The following is a 26,120-nucleotide window of genomic DNA, read 5'->3' as shown; positions in this document are numbered from 1 at the left end:
AAAAAAAAAAAACAAAAGAAAAATAAATAAATAAATATAAAAAGAAAAGAACGATACAACGATCGACTTTTTTTCTTCTTATTCTTTTTTTTTCTTCTTTCTTTTAAATGTTCATTTCTCTTACTTTTTTCTTTCTTTTCTTTTTCTTTTTTTTTTTTTTTTCTATTTTTGAACTTTCCTTTTATTATCGTAATCGTTTATTACGATAAACAGATCGATCGTGACTGGTATGATAAAAAAAAATGTTTGTGTGTATGTGTGTGCGTGTGTCCCCTCGCTTCTCGTTTAAATAGATACGATACACGGATTAGCAAAAATCTTTATCAAAAACTTTTGAAAAGGATGTATGTATGTGTTATATACTTGTAAAGAAGGCAAGTGTGTGTTCTCTCTGACGCGTATGATTAAATTTCAGTGTAATATTTATATATTGTAAACATTTTAAAGTCTTCGATATAGACCTCCCTTTTTTTCCATTTTTTTTTTCTATCCATCTCTCTCTCTCTCTCTCTCTTTATATCTCTCTTTCTCTTATACACGAGCCATGATAATTAAAAAAGTGTGATCTAAGTCAATTTGAGATATATCTTAAAGGATATTTAATTTTAAATAATTTATAATTTTTTATTAAATAATTCTTTAAATATTTAATTTTAAAGAATTTTCATTTCAAAATATAATCAATTATTTTAAAGGACATTTATTAATTTCAAAGAATTTTCATTTCAAACAGATATAAAGAATTATTTCAAAGGACATTTATTAAATTATTATCTTGAAAATTTTACATATTACGTGGGACTTTTTCTTTTTTTTTTTTTTTTTTCAAAAAAAAAAAAAATATATATATATATATATTAATAATAACCACTTTTCTATTTGTCCTATAATGATTATAGGAACGTCTGTATAATTTTTGAATGAGTCAAGTGAAAAAAATTGGAAAATACATATACTTATAGATCTCAACAAAAAGAAAAAGAAAAAAAAAATATATATATATATATGTATATATGACTTGATCACACTTTGTTATCACTTGATTATCAACTTTGTTAAAATCATCGAGTCAATTTTATTTATACGTGATAAATATTTCCTTGGTTCCTTTTCCTTCTTTCTGTTTCTTTCTTTTTTTTTTTCTTCTTCTATTTTATCATTTCTTTTTTTTTTCTTTTCCTTTTATTTCTTTTTTTTTTTTTTTTTCTTTTTTTAGTTTTCTTTCTCTTTTCTCATCGTCAACATGGCAGTTAAGTTAATTTTTTATTCGTATAATAGTTGTCACGCTATATATTCCTATATTCCGCCGGCGGTAGTGCTAATAAATATCCTGATGATGATGTCTCCGTTATCTCTTCACAGGATTAAAAGGATTATTAAATCTAAATTGAATAAATATCGGAAGAAATTATTCATTTTCATTTCTCTCTCTCTCTCTCTCTCTCTCGCTCTCTCTCGCTCTCTCTCGCTCTCTCTCTCTCTCTCTTTTTATATATATCGCATTTAATATAATAATACAGTTATTCGTAGGCCTCGACAAGAGAAAAAAAAAAAAAAAAAGAAAAAGAAAAAGAAAAAAAAAAAGAGAGGAAAAAAAAGTTCGTAGACTAATCACGCTTTGAAAACTAATACTCGTCGTTAAGAGGACACATTATTATAATAAATTACATGGAATCCCTGATTAATGCGTTCGGGATAATACATTTTTTTTTTTCTCTCAATCGTCAAATATGCACCGAAAGAATAACAAAGGACAATATTCGATCGACGCGATCGAGGTACAAGTAATCGCATCGACATTTGTTTTTTTTTCTTTTTTTTTTTTTTTTTTTTTTTTTTTAATATATATAAAAGTTGGAGAGAATCGAAAGGGGGATGGATTGGACTCGACAAAAATCCTTGGATGATATTACAAATTTTTCGATTAATTTTCTTTCTTTTCTTTTCGTTTCTTTTTTTTTTTTTTTCCCTCGGTTTCTTTTACTTTCGTTTAGATCGTAAAACTTTTTATAGCAGTTAATCTTAATTAAGTTAGAAGCTTAACAAATAGTCCCGTATAACGTTATAATTGATATTTTTTTGTTTTTGTTTTTTTTGTTTTTTTTGTTTTTTTTTTTTTTAAATCATCTATGGACTTTTGAGTCCCCCTCCTTTTATCCTTGTATACATATGTGTGTGTCTATCTGTCTGTGTGTGTATGTGTGTGTGTGTGCGTGCGTGTGTGTGTGTATAAGAAAAGGAAAATACGTATTTGGTCCGGGCACGTTATGGGCGGTGCACTACCAACGCGTAACGTAACAATGATTATTGTTAATAACGTTACCAAACTTATGGCACTTTGACAACGAAAGTTCATAGTAATATTTCTATCTTTCGTTAAATAAAAAGACAACATATATATATATATATATATATATATATATATATATATATATATATATATCATTTTCGATTTTCCAGTCCCCTTAGATAAAATAAATTGATTAAAAGTTGCTTCTTCGAAAAATTGTCCATCCATAATGAATTGTCATAAAATGAATAAAAACATTCTAGCTAGCTTGAGATTGTATCACCGGTGCACCTCTGTGTAACATCGAAGCTGGCCGTGACTTTCGACCTGTAGTAGTGGTGGCATTATTGCCCGGAAGATTCACAGTATTTTGTTGATATTGTTGCTGAGAAATTGATTGGGCTATCGCTGAATCTCTCTTTGGTATTTCCGGAGGTGATTGCAACACCTCCATGTATTCCCGTATTAAATTAGCTATTTGGTGTGCCTAAAATAAAAGAAAACGAAATAAAATAAAAGAAAATAAAACAAAATAAAATAAAACAAGACAAAATAGAATAAGACGAAACAAAACAAAAATAAAGTCAAATTTAATTAGGATATATTTTTCTGTTTTTTCTCTTTTTTTTTTCTTTTTCTTTTTTTTTCTTTTTCTTTTTTTTTTCTTTTTCTTTTTAAATCTTATAATCGAGATGAACCATCTCCTTGATAATTACCTGCGAAGTTGTCAATATAACCTTGCTCTGTTTTTTATCGGTACAGGTGATAATCATGAAGCTACTGACTGCAGGATTGTAACTGAGAATACTACTGTATTCGTAAGTACAAAGTGTATTCCTCGAACGATGTTCAAGCAAATGAAGTCCTAATTGATCGACTGCAAGCCAAAGTACTCGTGGCCAATTCGATGTGAACGATTGCATCACGTCGAAGATCGTCGCCCTGTGCAATGGCCACGATTGTATTAAATTTAAAAAGGCTTTCTTGGCTTCTGGCGGTGTCATCCCGCGTAAAGATTGATGATGCTGAAGTACTCCTTCTATGCAAACAGTCGGTACTAATCTTGATGGTAGGCAGTGACTTGATATTGTTCTATATTCTTGTTCGGCAAGTCCATCGTGACAATCACCTAATTCCAATTGTGCTTGCAAAGCTGTTAACATTATCTGCAAAGAAGAAATTATTTATTAGGATGGATAACGTTTGAATAATACAATTTCCTTTTTTTTTCACTTTTTTTCATTTCTCTTTTTCTTTTTTTTTTTTTTCTTTCTTTCTTGAAAAAATGCACGAGAAAAATAAGAATATTTATAAGAAAATATCAATCACGCGATAAAAGTCTGTCCTGTATAAATAAATAATTAAGCGTCGCGAAATTGAGAGATATGAAATATATAGTATCGCAAATACTGATCATTTATTTATATAAAAAAAAAAAACTCGATTTTTGGATTATATCAAAGGACAAAAAAAAAAAAAAAGGATTATTATTTTTAAGGGGGGGGAAAAAAATTGTAATATATTTACGGCTTCCTTCTCGGTAATTGGAAAACGATCAGCGCGAAGATCGTGAAGCACTTGATGATAAAGTAATTCCTTTTCCACGGGATCATCGAGATTCATATATTGATCGAGGAACAAATGTTTTTTGAATAAGAAAAAGTGATGCGCGTGTTTCCTCTGAGGTTGTTGACCTTGCTGAGACGCACTGGCCGTTCTATATCGTTCCCATTTAGACATTACGTCTGCTATTTTTTCTTCGGGAATAAGGGCACGTTCGGTCGGTCCTAATACCTCGTAAATGGCATAACCTAAGTATAATAATAATGATAATAATAATGATAATAATAATAATAATTAATATTATTTCTTATAAAATAATAATATTTAAATATTGATCTATTGTCTTGTAAATTATATACCCATGGCTGTCTCTTCGAGGCCAATTTTAGCCTTAATTATTTCCATTACGTCTCTGGCAGTAGCGGACGGATGAAATTCAACGGCATGATATTGTCCATCCATGAAATGGAATCTAGCATATATTGGTCTACGATTGATCGTACACATGATCTCCTCCCTGCTAGGTGGCCATTGTCTTCTTCTAGTACCTTGAGTCTTGTAAAGACATTTCTCGGCAAATCTGGCATATTTACCTTCCTCCGTGACGTAATCGCTTGAGCAACGTTTCAAATGGGCAATAAGATATTTTCTAATATTCTTTTGGGGTGGTAGAATAACCGAACAAGCCAATGAGAGTAACGCCCAATGCCTGAGATTGACACGACTATTTGGATCGGGATGATCGGTCGTTTGTTTGATCAATTGCAAATACAATTCTCCTAAAAGATTTTCCTTTCTAATACACCTTTCCATAACGGTCTGTATTAGATTGACGTGTTCGTCTTCGACTCTACGAACGGTGTCACCATTTTGTCCTAAACCGGCATAAGTTAAGATCAATTGGAAGACGCTAAGGGCCATTTGTTCGTCCGGATCCGGCAATTTCGAAAGGCTCTGAGGTATAGGCTGTCTACTAAAGGCCCAATAAGCATAAGGAAAACCTTTGTAGGTTTCACCATGATCCGTAGCACTACCGTGTTCTTGTCGTAACTTTTCGATTCTATGCTTCGATAATCTTCTCAATGTATTCCTTAAAAAACCACCACCGGAATCCTGTGGTTTTCTCAATATTTCACCATCAACCAATGTTCGCCGGCAATTGACCAAATTATGATAAAGCCTAATACGATCCTCATTTGTTATACCTTTGAATTTTTTCGTAGGAACTTCATTCTCCGTAATCCATCCTGCTAAAGCGGGACAATAACTTACGATCAAACTTCCTATTTCATTTTTTTGCGCTGTCTCAAATACAAAACACTTGTGCGAACTATCAGGATTGTGTCGTAACAAGGAGATCGTTATAAAGGAATCACTTGGATCCAACATTATACTTTCAACATCCTGATAACGATATTCCGATAATACGAATTTATCGTCTGGCTTGATCAACATTAAACCGTCGCAATTAATACCAAGTATCAATTGATTTCCATAGGACCAATATCCTCGATACGTAACATTGAACATCGTCGTACCATATAACGGATATTGCATTACACAAGATAGATATAATACTTTAGCTGCTAATTCCTTCCGACCAGCTCCGTATTGTCTATGAGCTTGTGCTATTATCGGTACCCAAACGTCATCACCACGAGCCCGACTTATTCTATATGGCAAAAAGCTGTCGACCTCGCTATAATAATCTAATCTGTCGTTATCCTTTGGATCGCCCAATGCTACCTGAGCTTGCAATCCTGCCAATTGTAAAGCTACTTTCTCTGATACTGGAAAATCGTCGCACTAAAAAAAAAAAAGAAAGAAAGAAAGAAAGAAAGAAAGAAAGAAAGAAAAGAAAAGAAAAAATACAAATACAATTTATGAGGATACATTAAAATTCAACGTTTATAAAGATTCGTTTTACGTTTGCCCAAAAAAAAAAAAAAAAAAAAAAAAAAAGAGAGAAGAAAGAAAAAAAAATGGGGATCGTCATACCTTAACAACATTATATACAGCTTGAGCATAAAGCATATTCACTTCTACAGGATCTTGCGAGATCTCTCGCGTGTTACGGAAGAGTCGCCGTTTAAATACGAAACGATTGTCACCGCTTCCCAGAGTTGCATTATTTCCACGTCGTAACGTCGAGAACGTTGATTGAGATGTGTTCAATTTACATTGCTTCCTATGAAAGATGTCGAATTATGGTCACGATTAGTCAAAAATGGGGAGAAAAAAGAAAAAAAAAAGAAGAAGTACAAACAGGTTGCAATGAATTAACTCGTTACAATTATCTTATTTGAACAATTGAAAATACTTACATTTCCCACGCGGCTATCACATCGTATAAATAATCATGCGCTCTGACATGTTCCTCACCGTCCGGCCTGCTTTGATAAATGGCCCAACCTTCTAACGATCTAAGGCCCAATTTATCGGCTAATTTGGCTACGGCATCGGCCGCGGTATCGGTTGGATGTACGTCTATAGCTTTTGTTCTACCATCGAGAAAAAAGAATCGGCATACGATCGTACCCAATCGTCTCATCGCAGCAATCTCTACGGTCGAGGGTGGATATTGTCTGCAAGATACCTTTGTATTCTTGCAATTGTCGATGCACCATTGCACGTATTGTCTAAGTTTACCCTCCAATACTAAATTCTTTCGAAGAAATGAAACGAAATATTTATAAAGCAATTTGCTAGGTTGAAACGCTACGATTGCCAAACAGAGTAACAACCATACGCGTTCGGCCCATTCGGGATTAGGATTATTAGTTGCTTGTCGCATACACTGTACAAATATCTCATCCCTTAATTCTTCCCTTTCTATACCATATCCGATGATACTTTGTATAGTTGCTATTTCTAAATCAAGTTTCATCTCCCCACGAATATATTTACATAAATCCCTGAATACTGAACAGGCAACGTTAACGTTATCTGGATCATACATATGAATATGAGAATTTGGTATACTAGATCCTTTGTAATAGGTAACCATTTCGTATTTTGGTATATATTCGACACTTTTCCCACGCGATTTTCTCGTCAGCGTAGCCATTATAGTTCCTTCCGGTGATCTCTCATGGCTATTGAAATAATTCTGAGCAAACTCAACGATATCGTGATACGTAGTTTCGATATCTTGTTCCCTTTTATCCTCAAGCTCTTGCAATTTACGTTCCACCCTACATTTCCTTCTCTGTTCCCTTTCGATAGGCGGCTGAGGTACTTGCGATTGTTGCTGTTGTTGTTGTTGTTGTTGCTGCTGCTGGTGTTGTTGTTGTTGTTGCTGCTGTTGCTGCTGCTGTTGTTGTTGCTGTTGTTGTTGTTGCTGTTGCTGTCCCTGCAACGGCTGATGTTGTTGCTGATCATGACCATTTTGTTGGGTTTGAGGTACTTGCGTTTGATGATGATGATGATGATGGTGATGATTGTGATGTAAATGATGACCATTGGAATTTACCGATTCTGTTAACGACGGGGGACTACCAGCTAGTTGTTCCTTCACTTTATTAATCGGCACTGGTGGTGGAGATCCACAAGAATCACCGTTCATTTGTCCCGGGCTACCATTGATCATAATGGGACTACTAGGCCCATTCTCTTCTCGCGGTAAAACAGATTCATATATTGGCTCTCCATTATCACCCGAGGAATCACCGTTCAATGCCAATGGAGGAATAGGTGGTGGTGGTGGTGGTGGTGGCTCAGTTGGTTCTGGTAAACTCGGTTGACCCAATTTTCCCGTACTTCCACCTATTCGTTGTGCCTGTTGTACTGGTGTAATGTCTTGGCCATTAGGCGTATTCATTTTCGATTCGACTTTCGAATTCATTTCCATCTCCTGCTGTATCACCGTTTCCAATTCAACGTCCAAATCTTCTACGAGGTTATCCATCTGTTCGCCGATTTCCTCAATTATCTGATTGCTTTTTGTCGATTGAACATCCGATAAAAAGGAAAATAAATTGTCCAAATCGACCGACTGCAAATCAGACGCCGCTATCTTTGAATTCATTTGTTCTGCCATTTGGGTCAATGTAGCTATCTCCTCTTGTGCTTTTCTGAAAATTTAATAATATCAATTAATAGAAATATCTTCGGAGATTTTTTTTTTGCTTTCTTTTTTGTTTCTTTTTTTTTCTTTTCTTTTTTTTTTTTTTTTTTAATTTCAAACGCTTCGTTAAAAAGAAAAATAAATAAATAAACGAGAAAAAAGCAAAAGCTAATTTGATTCGTCAATTAATATTGCCGCATCAAATTATTGATCAGAAACAAATATCTGATAATAGGTGATGCATATATATGTATATATATATACATATATATATATATATATATATATATATATATATATATATATGTGTATATAATACATTCACACACTGACATGCTCACTTTCGCATTATTATAATATGCATGCATCAAAGGGTCGTTTATTCGTCAGCCATATTTTTTTGACGAACTTACCCTGGTTCCATTCCAACAATACCATTGTACTGCGCGCTATAAGAGACACAAACGAAATACTATTAACGTATCGTCGACTGCTCTATTTATCAATTATTCCCAGACGAATGTAAGACTACGGTTGGTACAGGGTGCTCTTATTACTTGTCAATTATTTTCGAAACAATTTGTGATAGTTTAATATTCCACAGAAAGGTATTTATAATCCTAAAAATCATTTCTTCTTCTTCTTCTTCTTCTTTTTGAAAGAATATAGAATGGATGAAAATTTATCTAATTTAAAAATTTTTTTTTTTAAATCAATTACTCTTCATCGAGACTTTTTAGGCTAATAACATTTTTATTTTCTTTCTTTTTGTTTTTGTTTTTTTTTTTTTTTTTTTTTCCCCAGATCGACAAACTACAAGCCTAACTACAAGTCTGCGAAAAGTTTCGAAAAAAAGGGGGGATAATTATGAATTTTTAAATTTCAATTAATTACTTTTCAATCCAATTGAGAATTTTTAATATAATCTATAACGTCATCACATTAAATCCACATGATACACATTTTCATTCTAAATTCACCCTGTACACCGAACTATATCATGCATATAGACGAACAAATAATTTCATATCGTTCATCGTCCGTTCATTTTTCATATAGACAATAATGTTCATAAAATACCTTTGACTTTCCTCCAATGCTTTTTTGTCCTCCATTAATCTTCTTTCTTCCTCCAATCTCTCTCTCTTTCTCATTTCTTCATCCACGCGTCTCATTTCGCGCAATGCCGCAGCTACTTCCCTGGCGAAAACACCTCGCAAATGGCTCTGTATAATAATGGCGGCTCTACGTTTACGAATAAATATTATACGCAATTTCCAGCCTCTGTAAGCGTGTTGGACCTTCAACGCTGCCTCACGAATCTTTTTGTACTCTAGAAAAAAAGGAAAAAAAAAAAAAAAATTTCGAAAAGAATCATTATTACCGATAACAAAATTAAATAACAAATAGTACTTATCGAAGAAATGTTTGAATCAGAAAAATAAACAACAACAACAATATATATATATATATATACATAAAGAGAAAGAGAGAGAAAGAGATATATACCCTTTCGTACTATGTAGCCTCTCCAAATTTTTTGTATCATCAGGGCATTACTACTGACCATCTGATTCCTCGAATCTTCCAATGGTTCGTGTACATAACTCCTAAGGAATACTTTGGTTCTACCAATTTGCCATTCAGTTTCTGGTATACCTTGGCTACTTATCAATGATCTAACAGCTTCCCTATCGTCACGGGACAATAAATTTCTTCCTTTATCAAGGCATCGATATCTAGCTACGAAATCGTGAAATCCCATATGTATAGGGAAACCTTCTTTTCTTATACGAATAATATCCAACATTCCTAGATATTTGAGTTGATCGAGTACAAGTTTTTCGTCATAATGATTCGATACTTTTTCCATATTAGGTTTGATGCAACGCGCGTACCAAGGTGTAGTTGCTTGTAATACGTCCACTAATGCCTGTAATTGATGTCGAAAGGAATCGCATAACGTAGGTTTGCCCTTTGATGTACCACGAGACATGGTCGCGGCTGCATTGCCAGTTGCACGGGCCACTGTACATCCTAAGAGATCCTGATAAACGGTTATCTCTTGGACAAATTCATTAGTACTCCTTGACATAAAATCAAAAAATACATCCTGCTGTACGTCCCTGTTCTTTTCGACGAAACCTTCAACGGTATATGTAACGCAACCGGCATAATGCCTTACACCAAATTCTTTTTCCCATCTCCGACGATCGTCACCCTTAACGTAACACGAATGATTCTCAAATTCCGCGTGTAAATTAGTTAAATACGCGAGATCGGAACCCTTTGGCATATGGCATTGTTCGGTCAATAATTTTAAAACGCATCTAGGTGGTTTCTCGATCAATTCCAAACACATGGTATTGTCGGTGAACGTTATATGAGAATATTGTATCTCCTCTTGACGATATAATTCTTGTTCCAATGCAAAAACGTAATGATTGAAAAACTTATGTAACTTCTCGTTGGTATAATTAATACATAATTGTTCGAAGCTATTTACAGAGAAATTTTCAAACCCAAATATATCTAATACACCGAGAAATCTCGAACTGTCCTGTCCTGGATTCGTACAATTATTTATATGATTTATAAGCCAGGCAAATGTTCGTGAATATAAAGCCTTTGCCATAGCGTGTCGATTTTCTTTGGCTTCTTGCACCTTAAGTGGTATCTCGGTTATGTTACCACGTACATTGATCTGACGTATCAATACAACCTTTCTTAGATCCTCAATTTGAAGACCTAACAATGGTGCTACCGTTTCAATTATGTCGTCATCCTCTTCCCTCAATTCACATTTTTCGCCGTCTACATCTTCAAAATTCAAATTACCCAACCATAAGATCGCCGATAATACACGGAATATTCCTTCGCACATTTCTGGTGCAACCTGTTAAAAGTTGATTTATATTTCATTAGAACTATATACATATATATATATATATATATATATATATATATCACAATTATATTAAATTACAAATCTCTCTTATAATCTAAAAAAATAAATGATAATAATCTCACCTGTAAAACATTAAAAGCCAACCTTAATGCATCGAGTTTCTTCGAGTCCGATATACCACCAATTTTAACGCAACCAGACTGATTAAGATATTTATAATGGATAGCCGGCATAAGCTTGTACTGTTCGGCAAATTCCTTATCCCTTGTACCAGCTTCGACCAATTGATAAAGTACATGATAATTACGTTCTCCGGGACTTTGAAATGTAATACGACTTTGTTCTAATAAATAATCCTGTATAATGCAACCCTTTATCATCCATTTACTATCGAAACAAACTTGCATGAATTTTCCGAATCTCGAACTGTTGTCGTTACGTACGGTCTTTGCATTACCTGTTAACACGCGATATCAATAATGCATTATTCAATATTAATGATACAATATAAAAATTGTTTTAAAAAGCGGGACGATTAAGTTTTAGAAAAAAAGAAAATCAAATTATTTCGAGGATCGTATTAACATTCGTAAATTTTTCAATTAATTTTTTCATTTCTTTTTTTTCTTTTTTTTTTGTTTTTGTGACTTTTCTTCAGACTACTATAAAACTATAAGGCCCACCTTGCAGGTTGGGACTCAGGTCGAGACCCAGCTAAGCTTTTCCACGGTATTTTATTATTGTAATATTAATGTAATGGGAACGAAGGAGGTGGGGCGGGGAGGGACAGCGTGGATACAAAAGAAGAAAAAAAAGAAAAAGAAAAAGAAAAAGAAATCATCTTAAATATTCAAGGCATCGTTCGATATATTGCAATGTCGAAGAGTACATTACGATTCTTATTAATCCTCCCCTTTTTTCCCCCATGACCCAGATTCTACCCCTCGCTACTGCATTTTACACCTGAATTGCCACACTCGTCCTTGACTCCGATCACTGTGAATCCTGCCTTTTCATTTGAAATGTGACATTGCCAAGGATACCATTGCACATTCAACGCGAATAAAATACGACGATGGTGGACAGGAGTGGGGGAGGCAGGAGGGGGCACGGGTGGCGAAATCATCCGCGGTTCCTTTCATTCATTTCAAATGACTTTCGTGCGTAATAGAATATATTGACAAAAATTTTATATCCCATGAAAAATGAGGAAAATTTTAACGAAAAATTGCAATGTTAAATAAGAAATAGCATGATGATAACAATAATTATTATTATTATTATTTTCATTTATATAATTATAATATATATTAATTTTTATATATTAATAATTAATAATAATAATAATAATTATTATTATTATTATTGTTGTTGGTTTTTTTTTTTTTTTGTAGAAAGATTTTGTTATCGTCAATAAGAAAATGGACTTGAAAAATCCAATCGTTCCCATTTTTCAAGATATCCCCTCTCTCAGGATTATCTGAAAAGTTTCAAATTTGTAAACTGTTCTTTCGGGTTATTATGATTTAGAAAAAGACATGGTGCGATTAACTTTGTATTTATTTATTTATTTTCTCTTTTTCTTTTTTTTTTTTTTTTTTTTTTTTAAATCGCCATAGAAACATCTTTAATTCGATTGACCGATGTGAAAAACGAGACAAGCGAAAAAAAAAAGAAAAGAGAAGAAAAGAAAGAAAAGAAAAGAAAAAACAAAAAAAAAAATTCATATCAATCAATATAACAATAATTACCGAAAGCTTCGAGAATCGTATTGGCTTCCAATATCTGTTGTTCCACCCACGTGTCGACGTTGCTAGTAACCGAACATAAATACTGCAAGATGAATTTCGTTGTTTCGGTTTTTCCGGCGCCGCTCTCGCCAGATATAACGCAGGATTGATTGCTTTTCGTATCTTGAAGGGATCTGTATGCTGCCTCGGCCAATGCGAAAACATGCGGCTCGAGTGCACCCATTTTCTGTCCATGATAACGGCTCACGTATTCCTATAAAATTGTTCAACAAATCAAATATACAAAGTCCATTTGTTTTGTTTATATATCTATGAAAGAGAGAGAGAGAGAGAGAGAGAGAGAGAATAATTATTATTCATTTTTATTCATCTTTATTCATCTTTATTCTCAATCAAATTCATTCTTTTTTCTTCTTTTTCTTTCATTCCATAAATCGTCGTCCGACGATCTTTTTTTTTTCTTTTCCTTTTTCTTTTTTTCTTTTTTTTTTTTTTCATTTGTCATATCTAATGAAAAAAAGAAAGAACGAAAAAAAAAAAAAATCTAATCGATTTATTTATTTCGACGATCGATCGGGATCAATTTGTGAATGATCGATGATCAATTTTTTTTTCTTTTTCGTTTCGGCTTTTTAATTTTTTATTCATATTTTTTAACGTAGGTGTGTGTGTCTATAATCGACGTATAAACGTATCCGTGATGATTCCTCGATAACAAACGGATTCGTAAAAGAGGGTAAACGACACAACTACGATGAGTATAACTATGATTACAACTACATGACTACGTTGAGAGGGTTTTACATACATGCTACTCTCTTGTTAAGCCGATTAATTGCAACGCGATCCGATGACGTATGTAGAAGCTACGATATTTACGAGCAAGTTTCACTGATCCCCTTTTAGTTTGTAGGCTAACTCCCACGGGAACGGTACTCTCTATACATACATATGTATGTACGTACGTATGTATGTGTATATATATATATATATATATATATATATATATATATATATATATATATATATATATGTACATTTGTATGTATGCTCGTATGCAAATATCTGTATATACGAGTTGATCTGTAGGTTGTATATATATTTCTTGTTAACGAGAAGCTATGTATTATACTTGGAAATAAAATCAGAAGATTGTTTCAAACTCATTTTCATGTATGAATCATCACAACAATATAAATTATTATTATTATTATTATTATTATATATAAAATAAAGAATTAATATATATATATATATATTTTTTTTTTTTTTTTATTAACGAGAAGCTACGTATGTAATTTGAAATTAAATCAGAAGATTAATTAAGGGGGTAAGAAATTTGTAAGATAAAAAAATAAAAAAGGGAGAGAGAGAGAGGTAGAGAGAAATAAAAAGAGACCAAAAAAAAAAAAGAAAAGAAAAGAAAAGAAACAAGATACGAATTAGATCCAAAATTTATATAAGCTACGGATATTCGATTGGATTGCGGTTTTTTTTAACCGTATCCACCCTCCAACCCCCTATCCTTCTTTTCTTCTTCCTCCTTCTCGTTCTCTTCTCTGAACCCCGATAAAACTTAGCGATACTAAATTATTGGAACCTAACTTTTTGGACTCTTAATACCATTAGATTTACGAAAATGTTACGAGCTTACATTTAGCTCCGATTTACACCGGATACATTGATACATACGTACATATGTACATACATATATACATACATACATACATACGTTATGTATGTAGCAAACCGTCCCACAGAAAATACGGTCTCTCAGAACACTCCCCCTACGCCATTTCCTCTCTTCCTATTAGGTGTGGAGAGGAGAGTTTAGCTAGCTTGCTTGCTTGCTTGCTTGCTTGCTTGCTTGCTTCGAAGTAGAGCAACCCAGTTTTGTGTCAGACGCGAACAATCCTCTCTCTCTCTCTCTCTCTCTCTCTCTCTCTCTCTCTCTCTCTCTATTTGTTAATCGTGACGTACGTTAAATCATAAAAGGAACTTTTTCGATAAGTAACGAGATCGATTAAAAACTAATACTCAATCGGATCGATACTTATCGATCCGATTTTCTGATCGATCATCGAAAATTGATTTATATATATATATATATAGGAACGGGGGATAGACGGGGCAAAAGTTTCAAAAGCTGATTTTAAACATCAATTATACGTGATCAACTTCTCTAAGAAGTTGTTATTACATTCTTGTAATTTACTTATTTCGAATAAGCATTAACGAATTTTCTTATGAAAATTGTTATAAGAATCTTTGACCTATATTCATCGTTGTAAACATCTTGTTTGTTTTTGTTTTTTCTTTCCCCCTTTTTTTCTAATATTACAATAATGTCTTACATATACAAAATTGTGTATCTTACATATACAACTTCTATGTCTAATGTCAATATATATATATATATATATACACACACACACATACACACACACATATATATATATATGTTTAACTTTCGCTTATGTATTTTTGTGATCGGATAAAATAAGAAATTAGTTTAAAATTGTTTCAATTGAAAATCAATGATAATATCAATTGTTTATGTACGTATATATTACGGAGGGGCGGGGGGGGGGGGGAAACATTCGAAGAAATTAAAACTCATTATAGTATAGATATTATTAGAAAATAATTGATCAAATATATTATCGACATTATTTCAATTAATCGATAACGCTATGAAAGAAGAGATCGATGACTCCTTAACTCCACATTCCCTCCTACCGTCTCACCCTCCACCCTCCACCCAATCCTAATGTATTTAAATTTACGATTAGACGTTGTATATTTTCGAAACACCAAAGGGGAGAATCTCCTTTACTCCTTTTGTTTTTCTTCCTCTTTTTGTTCCGTTTTGCTTTGTTTCTTTGTTCTTTTCATTTTTTCTTTTTTTTTTTTCTTCATTTCTTTCTTTTCTCGTTTTTCTTTTCTTTTCTTTTTTTTTTTCTTTTCTTTTTTTTTTTTTTTCTTTTTTTTTTTCTTTAATCAAACATCACTCTCTCATCTCGTGTGTCTATTTTTGAAAGGAAATTATCTTGAGGGTATATTTTTATCGTGACCCTTATGGATAAGCTCTTTCAAAGAAGAAGAGAAAGAGAGAGAGAGAGAGAGAGAGAGAGAAAGAGAGAGAGCTACTGGCCGTAGATATCATACGAAGGAAAATAAACGAGAGTTTAAAAATAACATGCGTGCATACAATATGTAGTATATGTATGTATACATACATACATACATACATATATATATATATATATTCCTTTAATGCGTCCAGGTGGTGAGTCTGTTGATGCTCTGAAAGCACATCGATAACACTATCCTCCTTCGTTTTCTTATGGAAAAAAAAATCGAGAGATGCATCCACGTTAACATTATTATCCAACGTTCTATTAAATAAACTCGTTAAAATTTATAAAAATTACAAAGAAAAAAAAAAGATGTGATAAAGTGAAAAAAAGAAAAAGGTGGAAAAAGAGAAAAAAAAAAAAATAAAAAAAAGAAAAAAAAAAAAGAGAAGACAAGAAAAAAACGAAAGAAAAAAAAAAAAGAAAAGAAAAAAGAAATGATTTGATTCATCGTTCTATTTCAAGATAAAAATGCATTCTCACTTGTTAATCGTGAATTAGGTATGCCGATCGATCAGTCCTCTTTGAGCTTAGAGGTTGAGGCTCGTAGCTTGGCAAACAGTGGATAGTCCCGAAGTATGAGCTTTTCTTTCTCTCTCTCTCTCTCTCTCTCTCTCTCTCTCTCTCTCTCTCTCTCTCTCTCTCTCTCTCTGTCTCTCTTTTCTTTTTCTCTTTCTCTCGGTCTCTTCGCTGCTCTAGCTCGTTCTTCTCGTCGAGTATGACACGTCGAGATACACGGAAATTACACGAAGGAAATGGGGTTGCGAGGCTTACACACCGAACGTGAGAATGTGTGAGAAAGAAAGAGAGAGAAAGAGAGGGAGAGAGAGAGAGAGAGAGAAAGAGAGAGTTCACCACTTCTCGGTTCATTTCTTTATCGGGTCAAATCGTGTTCATTACCATATCGGTTGAGAGATTTAGAAGTGATCGCGATGATCCAGTTTAACATTTTTAAAGAAGAAAGAAAGAAAGAAAAAAAAGAAAGAGAGAGAGAGAGAGAGAGAGAGAGAGAGAGAAAGAAAAGAAAAAAAGAAGAAAAAGGAAAAAAAAAAAATCAAGTGAACATCTCCTATCAATCTTTCAGATAATTATTAAATTTATAGAAAATTACGAAAACTTGAATATTATTTTTCTTTTAACATATTATATTATTTTTACTTCTAATACCATTCAAAATATCCTTTTTAAATCTTTTACATCTAAGAAAATTATTAGAACCAAGACTGATAGTAATTTTTTCTTTTTTCTTTTTTCTTTTTCTTTTTCTTTTTTTTTTTTTTGCGTCTGCAGATACCACCCTGTCGAGGAATTTAAAATTGTATTTAAAAATCTTCTTTTCTTTTTTTTTTCATTTATTTTGTCGTTACTGTTATTGTCGTTGTTATTGGAAAAAGATGATTAATGGATCTTTAAAAAAAAGGATGAATGATTAATTGAAATTCGTCGCGTTAATAATAAACGTTCCGATCGATTGCGAAACGAAAAGTTCAATTAATTCAATGGCGTTAAACGTTTGCGGAATCGAAATGAAAAGATTTCCTCTATTATCGATGATATCCTAGAACTAATAATCAAGATCACGAGTTATTCGCGCGACGCGGTCAAACCCCCTATTCCTACTCCTACCCCTAACCTTTGCTACCCCTCTCACTCACTCATTCTCATTCTCTTTCTCTCTCTCTCTCTCTCTCTCTCCACCATCCATCGGGTAACGGGAAATTGCATTTTGCTTTTCTTCGTATCGATCAATCATTTGCTCTTTTTAAACGAATTAATCAATTCTAAATACGAGACATCGTGTCTGATTATATTTATTAAACTTCCTTATCAAAGGAGTACCTATAATACAAATCGTAATATTTGACGTAAACGAAATTGACAATAAACGATTGATATAAATCTAAATAATACGAGATACGATAGTAATCGCCATAGGATTATAGAATTATTATAGATTCGTGATAAAAAAAAAAAAAAAGAAAAAAAGAAAGAAGACCAAAAAAAAGAAAAAAGAAAAGAAAAAGAAAAAAAACGTCGAATAAAATCGAAAGGATTAATGTTACCAAACGTTTAACCAACGTCCTCTCGTAGTTAAATAAGTCCAAGTAATTAAGGTCAAACCAAAATGTTTCTTTCATTAGACGTTTATTATTCTTCTAGAGTGGTAAAGAGGGCCGTCGGTGATAGTTTTTCCTATACGATGGACTTCACGATGAACATTAGCGAGGCAAAACAGAACAGAAAGAAAAAAAAAAAAAAAAAAGAAAAAAAAAAAAGAAAAAGAACAAAAAAAGAAAAAAGAAAAAAGAAAAAAAAAGAGGGAGATTGAGTATTACTCCGTACGATAAAAGAGAAGTTAGTTAAGTGGTACACGCGTGCTGTCTGTGAACGAGCGCAACTGACAATGAGAGATAGAAAGAAAGAAGTATAGATAGAAATGATGAGGTAGGAGGGCGAGAGGGAGAGGGAGGGAGAAAGAGAAAAGGACGACTATGAAAGAAAGTATCCAAAGGCTTTATATCTGTGAACCCGCAGCTACCACCATCGACCACTACCATCACCACCATTGACACCAGTCATTACAACCACCATCACCACCGCCACCATCATCATCATCATCATCATCATCACCATCGCCGCCGACGTTGCAGACGAGGATGACGAGGATGAGGATGAGGACTAGGACGACGAGGACGAGGACGAGGAAGAACACTCCGAATCCGATGTGAACGAGCTACAGTCCGATCAATAACGCGGGGCGTGCACACCACCTCCATCACCCTCCCCCCCTTCTTTACCGCCCTTTTCTCCTTCTCGTTTCTCTCTCTCTCTCTCTCTCTCTCTCTCTCTCTCTGTCTCTCTCTCTCTCTCTTTCTTTTTCTCTTTAAAACAAGAACGAATTCTTTTCTATCTTTGTCTCTGTCTCTCTCTCTCTCTTTGAAACGTGTTCATTCATTCTCCCTTGGTCCGTTCTGCGTTTTGGTGACCTTCAAAAAGGGACTTGGGTTTAAACGGGTATCATTCCAATTTCCCCACCATCCATTTACTATCACCCACAACCACAACACCACCTCCATCCCCTTTTACGCGCTCTGTCCTGTCCCACTGTCTCCCCCCAATTCTCTCAACTTCCTAAAAGCTTATCTCCAGTTTGATATTTTTTTTTTTATTTTTGTTCGTTCGTTCGTTTCTTTTCTCTTTTTTCTTCTTCTACTTCTTGTCTTCTTTCTTCCCCCGCCACCTACCCCCATTCTCCTACCCCTCCAATATCCTATATAGCGTTATCGCACGAAAGAATTTACGAGAAGAACGAATTCTCTTGCTTAAATATTTTCCATGTCACGTGAAAGACGTCACGTTGCCATTTCATTTTCAATGGCCTTCTTGGAAAGATTTTCACGTCGGTCGAATTTATCTTTGAAGATAAAAAAAGAAAAAAGGAAAAAGGAAAAAAGAAAAAAAGAGAATCTACGAATTTCTTCACAGACACTTTTTTTCTCTTCTCTTTTCGTTGCCTTTTCTTTTCTCTTCTTTTTTTTCTTTTTTTTTTTTTTTTTTTTTTCTTTTTATTTATTTTGGCTTTTTTTTCCTCACAGTAATACATCATACAAAACTTTAATAAGATCAAGTTCCTTTGGAATTTACAGAATTCATAAATGAAATAGTAAAGCATAGAACGAATACGCTTCCATGAGTTCTGTCTGATGCAGGAAGATCGATTCTATCGTTTAAGAGGAAAGAAGAGAGAGAGAACGCTCTTCTCTCTCTCTCTCTCTCTCTCTCTTTCTCTCTCTCCTTCTCTTAAGAAGAGCATGCGTTTTATGTGCAACGAGATTGTCAACGAACCGTATTTAGGTACAAAGTGGCTGCCACTCGATCCCGAAGTAAATTCTTCTTTCAACCCTAAGCTGTACGAACGTGCTTGTGGTATACTACCCTAACGCGACACAGAAGCATGGGTACTCTCGAGTAGTTGATGCCACTTTAAGTACATACATACATATATATATATATATATATATATATATGCATGCATGAATACATACGTAACTACGTATGTACATCGTATTCACGTTAATGCTGCAAACTTATCGTTGGTGTGTTCGAGACACCACGTGTGGCCAGAAATAGAGATTAAACGAGTCTTTAAAAATGAGAGAGAGAGGAAGAGAGGAGGAGAGACCCAAGTAGACCAATGACGACGTCCTTTTTGGTCCTCGTCATCGTCATCTTCGGTTCTTTTCGATTTTTCTCGGTTATCGTCAGGATATCGTCATAGTCGTCATAGTCGTAGTCATCGTCGTCGTAGGTCCTTTTCAGTTGTCGTCGTCATAGTTGGTACTTTTCGGTCATCGTCATAGTCGGTACTTTTCGGTCGTCGTCATAGTTGTTATCGTCAGTCCTTTTCGGTTATCGTTATCGTCGTCATAGTCGATCTTTTTCGGTTATCATCGTCATAATCGTCGTCTTCGGGCACAATCGGTCGATACGCAAACATCACTTTAAAATGCATCCTTTTTTTCTCTTATCTTTTTCCTTTTTATTTTTTGTTTTTTACCCTTACCGGATGGCGATAACTGGATGACGTGATAGATCATACTCGTAATTTGATTAATAATGTACATATGTATGTCCGTTCTTAATATATATATATATATATATATATATATATATGTTTATCGCATATTCGTAAAGAATTGTCTACATTGATTGAAATTCAAAGAAGAAGATTACTAATGAAATGCATCTCTTTTTTTTTTTTCCCCCATAGTAAAAATTCACTGCTCAAGGTTCCGTCCTATCGCGACATAGAGACATTAATCGCATAATCAACATACGCGGTATCGTCATATCGTCACAAGAACGCACTTACCACGGCTTCCGTTTCCTGTTTTCAGTCAACGTTTTATTCCGATAATATCGTATTGATAATGGCCGTCCTTATTTATATCACTAACGACATACTTGAATTCTTTTCTAACTTTATTGATCTTCCTTTTTTTTTTTTTTTTTCTTTTCTTCAATCTAACAATTATTTTCATCGGTCATTACTTTTATTTTTATCGAACGTGATCTAGAAACTTTTTTACTTGTATTAAAAAAAAAAAAAAAAAAAAAAAAAAAAAAAAAAAAAAAAAAAAAAAAAAAAAAAAAAAAAAAAAAAATTACCAGAATATTTTTATAGTAATTTGAAAATTTTTTTCATATATATATATATATATATATATATATATGTACATATATATATATATATGTTTTTCTTCGGGGAGAATTTTACTGTTGAAAATTTATCTCTAACAATTAATATTATAACGATCTTAAGCAAATGCTATAATTATAATTCTTTTGTACGATATAACAAAAGAATCTATAGCGGCTTATCGATCGACGATCGATAACCTTGATAAGTACTTACTATGGGACAATTTTCTTTACTTCTATCCGGGCATTGTATGACCAATATTTACTATTCTTTGACGACACTTCCGGTTAATAGTAGTCTTTTAAAACCGGAAATGCACAAGTAATTTCGCATTGACGTATACATGTATATATATATATATACACGAGACATTTTTTTTTATATCAATCCTGCCTAAAATTAAATTTCCTGTTCCTTTTATCTTTTTCTTTTTATTTTGTTTCTCTCCACTTTAATCATCTCGTCAACGATTTTATAATAACTTATCATTAACGAAAGCGACAGAGATTTACGTGATCTTTTACATTTGGCATTGTCTATCCCGTCTCCCTCCCCTTTTCACACAACGATATAAATTTATATCGCATAAAATAAATTTAATTCAATATCTTCGCTAACGATTATACATAATTATTTAATTCTATATTTATTATCATAATCGTATTTAATTAATATTATTCTTTCGCGTTTACATCGTCACGAAAAAAATATTATTATTTCAAATCCATTTTTGTTTAAAGTCCCGAAATATATGTAACGATACGATGAATAATTTCGAACGTTAAATCCATGTCACTGATTACATTTAACAGATATTTACATTCGATATCGCTAGAATGACTGTCATAATGTTGAATAAATTAAAAAAAGAAAAAAAAAAGAGATTAAAAAAAAAAAAATAATAATAATAACAATAACAATAATAATAAACATTGCGATAAACTTACGTTCGTATAAAAGTCGACCTCCTTGTAGGGATTTACAGCTACGAGTATGGATCCTGTGTATGTCTGCGTGAATCCATTTTAATGATCTATGTTAAGGAATATATAGACACATTTACATCTACACCTATCCCCTCCCCCCCCCCACACACACACACACATGCAATTTACATAGGGCGGGCCAAAAGTTCCTAAGTGAGTCAAATCAATAGAAGTTCCTAAGGTAGACAAAGAAATAGATAGATAGAGAGAAAGAGAGAGAGAGAGAGAGAGAGAGAAAGAGATAGATATTATAGTCCCTGGATAAAGATATACTTATGTTAAGTAAAACGATGAACAAAGTGGTGTGGGTGGTATGGGACTTGGGGGATAAGGGATGCAAGTTAGATTTTGTATGACGTCAGACGTGCGATGGTTATTTGGGGGGATGACTCAGAGAATGGTACGAGTTAAGAATAAGGGACGAGGAGGAGAGGTGGGGGGAGGGGGAGGGGGAGGGGATAATATATCCATAACGGTTACCCTTCTGTGACATTTTAAGGGTACGACGAAAGCCACCAGAACGATACTCTATGAACGTATAACGTAAAAATGAAATATTTCGAGCACGATCGAAAGGAAAAAAAAGAGAAAAAGAAGAAAGAAAAGAAAAAAAAAAAGAAAAAGAAAAAGAAAGAATAAAAAAGAATAGTAGATACGTATCAATGAAATTTTTAATTTGTTCGGTGTATCGTTCTTTATTATTTTTCTTTTTTTTTTTGTTTTTTTTTTTTTTTGTTTTTTTTTTTTTTGTTAATCTATATGCGTCGCATGATTTTGAAAACTAAAAGATTTAAAGGTCATTGTAAAAATTAATCATTATTTTTCGAATTAATTTTAGCCTGATCTTTTTCCCTTTTTTTTTTTTTTTACATTCTCTGCAAGGGTAATTGCAAAATCCAAAGGTTAATCTCATGAAGGTATAATTAATTTTTAATATCACTTAAGAACTTTTTATCAGCATATAACAAATAATAAATATATATGTATGTTTGTTTATAAACTATATTACTGTAATATATGTAACATTGACGTCATAAATCAATGACGTTTCAATTTTAATGTTCCAAAAGATCTACTTGACAATTGGAACACAATTAATTATCAATTAATTAGATACAATAGAACGATCATGAGCAATGAACTATGATGAAAACGATCGTCGATTGGTTTGCCTTTTTTTTTTGTCTTTTATTATTATCATTATTTTTTATTCTTTCTTTTTTTTCTTTCCTAAGTTACCACATCTCCATTCGTTGAATTATAAAATTATATCTTTAACATGATCTTTAACTCTTTGTCAATGAATCTAATGTAAAATAATCCGAAAGAAAAGTGATACGTTTAGATGTCGTGCGATAAGAGTATTATTTCGAGAAACTTTGAAAGAAAGTAATGCAATGTTCGAATGTTCACCCTTAATATTTCTCGACTACCCTCAATTTTTTTTTCCTTGTCCCGTTCTTCTCTCTCTCTCTCTCTCTCTCTCTCTCTCTCTTTCTTAACCCTTTGCACCCTGTCATGGCCCAATTTCTTCGCTTCGACGGCTTCAGTAAACACGGGATATGCTAGCTTCTCGAGACTCACTGTACATCCGGTTTTCTGACCCTCGTATCTCTCTCTCTCTCTCTCTCTCTCTCTCTCTCTCTTTCTCTGTCTCTCTTTTAGCTGCGCTAAAAGGTGGGCGAGCTCGTTCTACTCGACGAAAGCAATTGAAGCCGGCTAAGAGCGCTTTTGCTAGCGAGAAGTTAATGAGAGCGCATTGCTACCACCCCTTTCTACCTCCAAGTATCTGTCCTGCTGTTTCCTATTCGCCTATATGCGCGCGCGTGTGTGTATGTGTGCGTATATATGTTTGTACGTATGCACGTATTTATATAGTTAAAAGATGACCGAAGATAAAAAAGACGAAGAAGAAGTTGAAGGAACGTGTCAATTTGAATTTTTATAATCATTACTTTTATTTTTCTTTAAGAAATTTTTATTAATGAGATGAAAGCTTTATCAAATAAAAAGGAATAAAATGAAATGAAATTTAGATAAAAATCAAGAAAGGGAAAAACAAAAAATGCCAGTCATACTCATATCGAACCGATAGGGATAACAAATACAAATACAAATACAAATACACACATATATAGACACACACACCATATATATATATACTTTTATTAATAAATTAAAGGATATCTTATATAAACACAAAATATGTGTGTGTATGCGTATCAGGAGCGAGAGAATTAATAAATTTCCCCAAATTGATATTAAAAATTAATCGGCTTTTCCATGCCCGTTAATTAAAAGTTAGATATATGGTTGCGGTGTAAAAAAAATTATTAAAAAAAGAAAAAAAAAGAGAGAGAGAGAGGGAGGGAGAGAAAGAGAGAAAGAGAGAGAAACGAAAAGCTAATAAAAAGAAAGGAAAAAGAAAAAGAAGAAAAGAAAAAAAATTGATTTTTAATATCAAACTCATATATTTTCGAGCACGGCTCAAAACTAACAAAAGTGAGTTACAAAGAAGATGAGGCAAAAAAATTTGTTAGCTCAATTTCTTTAGATCTCTATGATGACTTCTCTGAACGATCTCTGTGATAACATGCATACACGCACACACACGCACGCGCACGCGCACACACACACACACACACACACACACACAAATGCAACCTACTTACCTACCTACACGCCTCCCCGCCCTCTCTTTCTCTCTCTCTTTTTCTCCTATTGTGAAACGGACGCGTTTAAAACAATAATTCGCCGCTCACATGAGGAAATATTCATTAACGAATTACTTTAAACGATCTTACCAAATCGAACGGTCGAAATGAGATTTTTTTTTCTCTCTATGTAATTCCCATTTTTAAATATCGATTATTCGATTAGTCCTAGATTAGAAACGAATGATATTCAAATCCCCATCTGTTCGAATAACATAATGGCCGAATATTATATTTCAATTTGATAATTAACCGTAATATTAATAGAATTAATTAAAAATGAATTGGAATTGATTAAAGAATTAATTTAAATCAAATAGAATCCAATCAAATTATTATATTATATTAAAAGATAAATATATAATTGATAAAGTATTAATTATTTAGAAATTATATATAATGGATATATTACACACAAACAGTCACACACACACACACATATCTTCTTCACATAATTTATAAAAAAAGAAGAGAATTGATCTCTCTCTCTCTCTTTCTCTTTCTCTCTGTCTCTCTATGTTGTATAATATATATGTTGATATATTCGATTTACACGATGTAAATTGTCATTTACAATCGAAGAGTGAGAAAGAGAAAGAAAAAAAGACAGACAGAGAGAGAGAGAGAGAGAGAGAGAGAGAGAGAGAGAGAGAGAGAGAGAGAGAGAGCTGGCGGAAGAGACGTAGGAAAAGGGAGGGGGTTGCAAAGGGGTTGACGGGAGTCTCCGAGAAGCAAAAACGACAGTGGGTCGTCGGTGTCGGTCGTTGGGTCGGCAAACCAACGAGGAGATGAATGGGTCTGGCCCTGGGGTGGTTCACCAGCTGACTGGGGTTGTCGCCATGGCAACCAACTAACCCGGGAGCAATGCCCCACCCCTACAAAATTCATACGTCTTTCTTTCTATCTCTCTCACTCTCTCTCTCTCTCTTCCTCTTTTCCTGCTTTTACTTTATATTCCTTCCTTATTTCCAACTTCTTTTCTTTCATTCTATTATTCTACCCTATCTTGTTATATTCTATTCTATTTCATTCTACTTCAAACCTTTCTTACAATCAAATTTCTTTCAATCAAATTTAGATATATATGTATATAAATAAATAAATAAATATATATATATATACATATATATATGTGTGTGTGTGTGTGTAAGAAAATTTCCGATTCGTTTGTTTTCTTTTTTTCTTTTTTTATCTAATTTTAATAAATTAAAAATAAATAAATACCCAGCTTTATATCTTTTTTCTTAAAAACAATAAAAAAAAATGTATATATATATATATTTAAATAATAATATAATAAAATGTGTGTGTGTGTGTGTGTGTTAAGAATAGTTTCATTATTTCAAGTGTAAAATATTTGAAGAGAGCGAAAAAAAAATATCCGACCTTCGGTGAAACTTTAAATTAAATAATCTTTAATCTTTTTTCTTACAAAAGAACATCCTATTTTTGTTCTAATTAATTAATCAATCAGTCAATCAATCAATCAATCAATCAATCAA

General features: G+C 33.1%; 1 protein-coding gene across 4 annotated transcripts in view; it reads right to left on the bottom strand.

The window, feature by feature from the left end:
* Positions 1-1,163: 1,163 nt before the first annotated feature.
* Positions 1,164-26,120, bottom strand: part of LOC124431184 (myosin-VIIa) — a 38,472-nt gene continuing 13,515 nt past the window's right edge. For 2 of the 4 annotated variants that reach the window (XM_046978756.1, XM_046978755.1), the window contains 12 exons: positions 21,866-21,928; positions 12,579-12,831; positions 10,950-11,284; positions 9,429-10,815; positions 9,000-9,252; positions 8,333-8,368; positions 6,178-7,926; positions 5,852-6,041; positions 4,213-5,659; positions 3,818-4,101; positions 3,007-3,456; positions 1,164-2,777 (listed from right to left, as the gene is read on the bottom strand). In XM_046978756.1, the coding sequence (XP_046834712.1) occupies positions 2,550-2,777; positions 3,007-3,456; positions 3,818-4,101; positions 4,213-5,659; positions 5,852-6,041; positions 6,178-7,926; positions 8,333-8,368; positions 9,000-9,252; positions 9,429-10,815; positions 10,950-11,284; positions 12,579-12,831; positions 21,866-21,928 (6,675 nt within the window). In that variant the 3' untranslated portion in view covers positions 1,164-2,549. Of the gene's footprint in view, positions 2,778-3,006; positions 3,457-3,817; positions 4,102-4,212; positions 5,660-5,851; positions 6,042-6,177; positions 7,927-8,332; positions 8,369-8,999; positions 9,253-9,428; positions 10,816-10,949; positions 11,285-12,578; positions 12,832-21,865; positions 21,952-26,120 lie in introns of all 4 variants that reach the window. The other 2 variants (XM_046978758.1, XM_046978757.1) reach the window with 2 other exon arrangements.

This window comes from Vespa crabro, chromosome 20 (assembly GCF_910589235.1).
Source record: "Vespa crabro chromosome 20, iyVesCrab1.2, whole genome shotgun sequence".
In the NCBI taxonomy this organism is placed as follows: domain Eukaryota; kingdom Metazoa; phylum Arthropoda; class Insecta; order Hymenoptera; family Vespidae; genus Vespa; species Vespa crabro.
The sequence above is the reverse complement of the archived record's forward strand: the minus strand, read 5'-3'. Positions and strand labels throughout refer to the sequence as shown.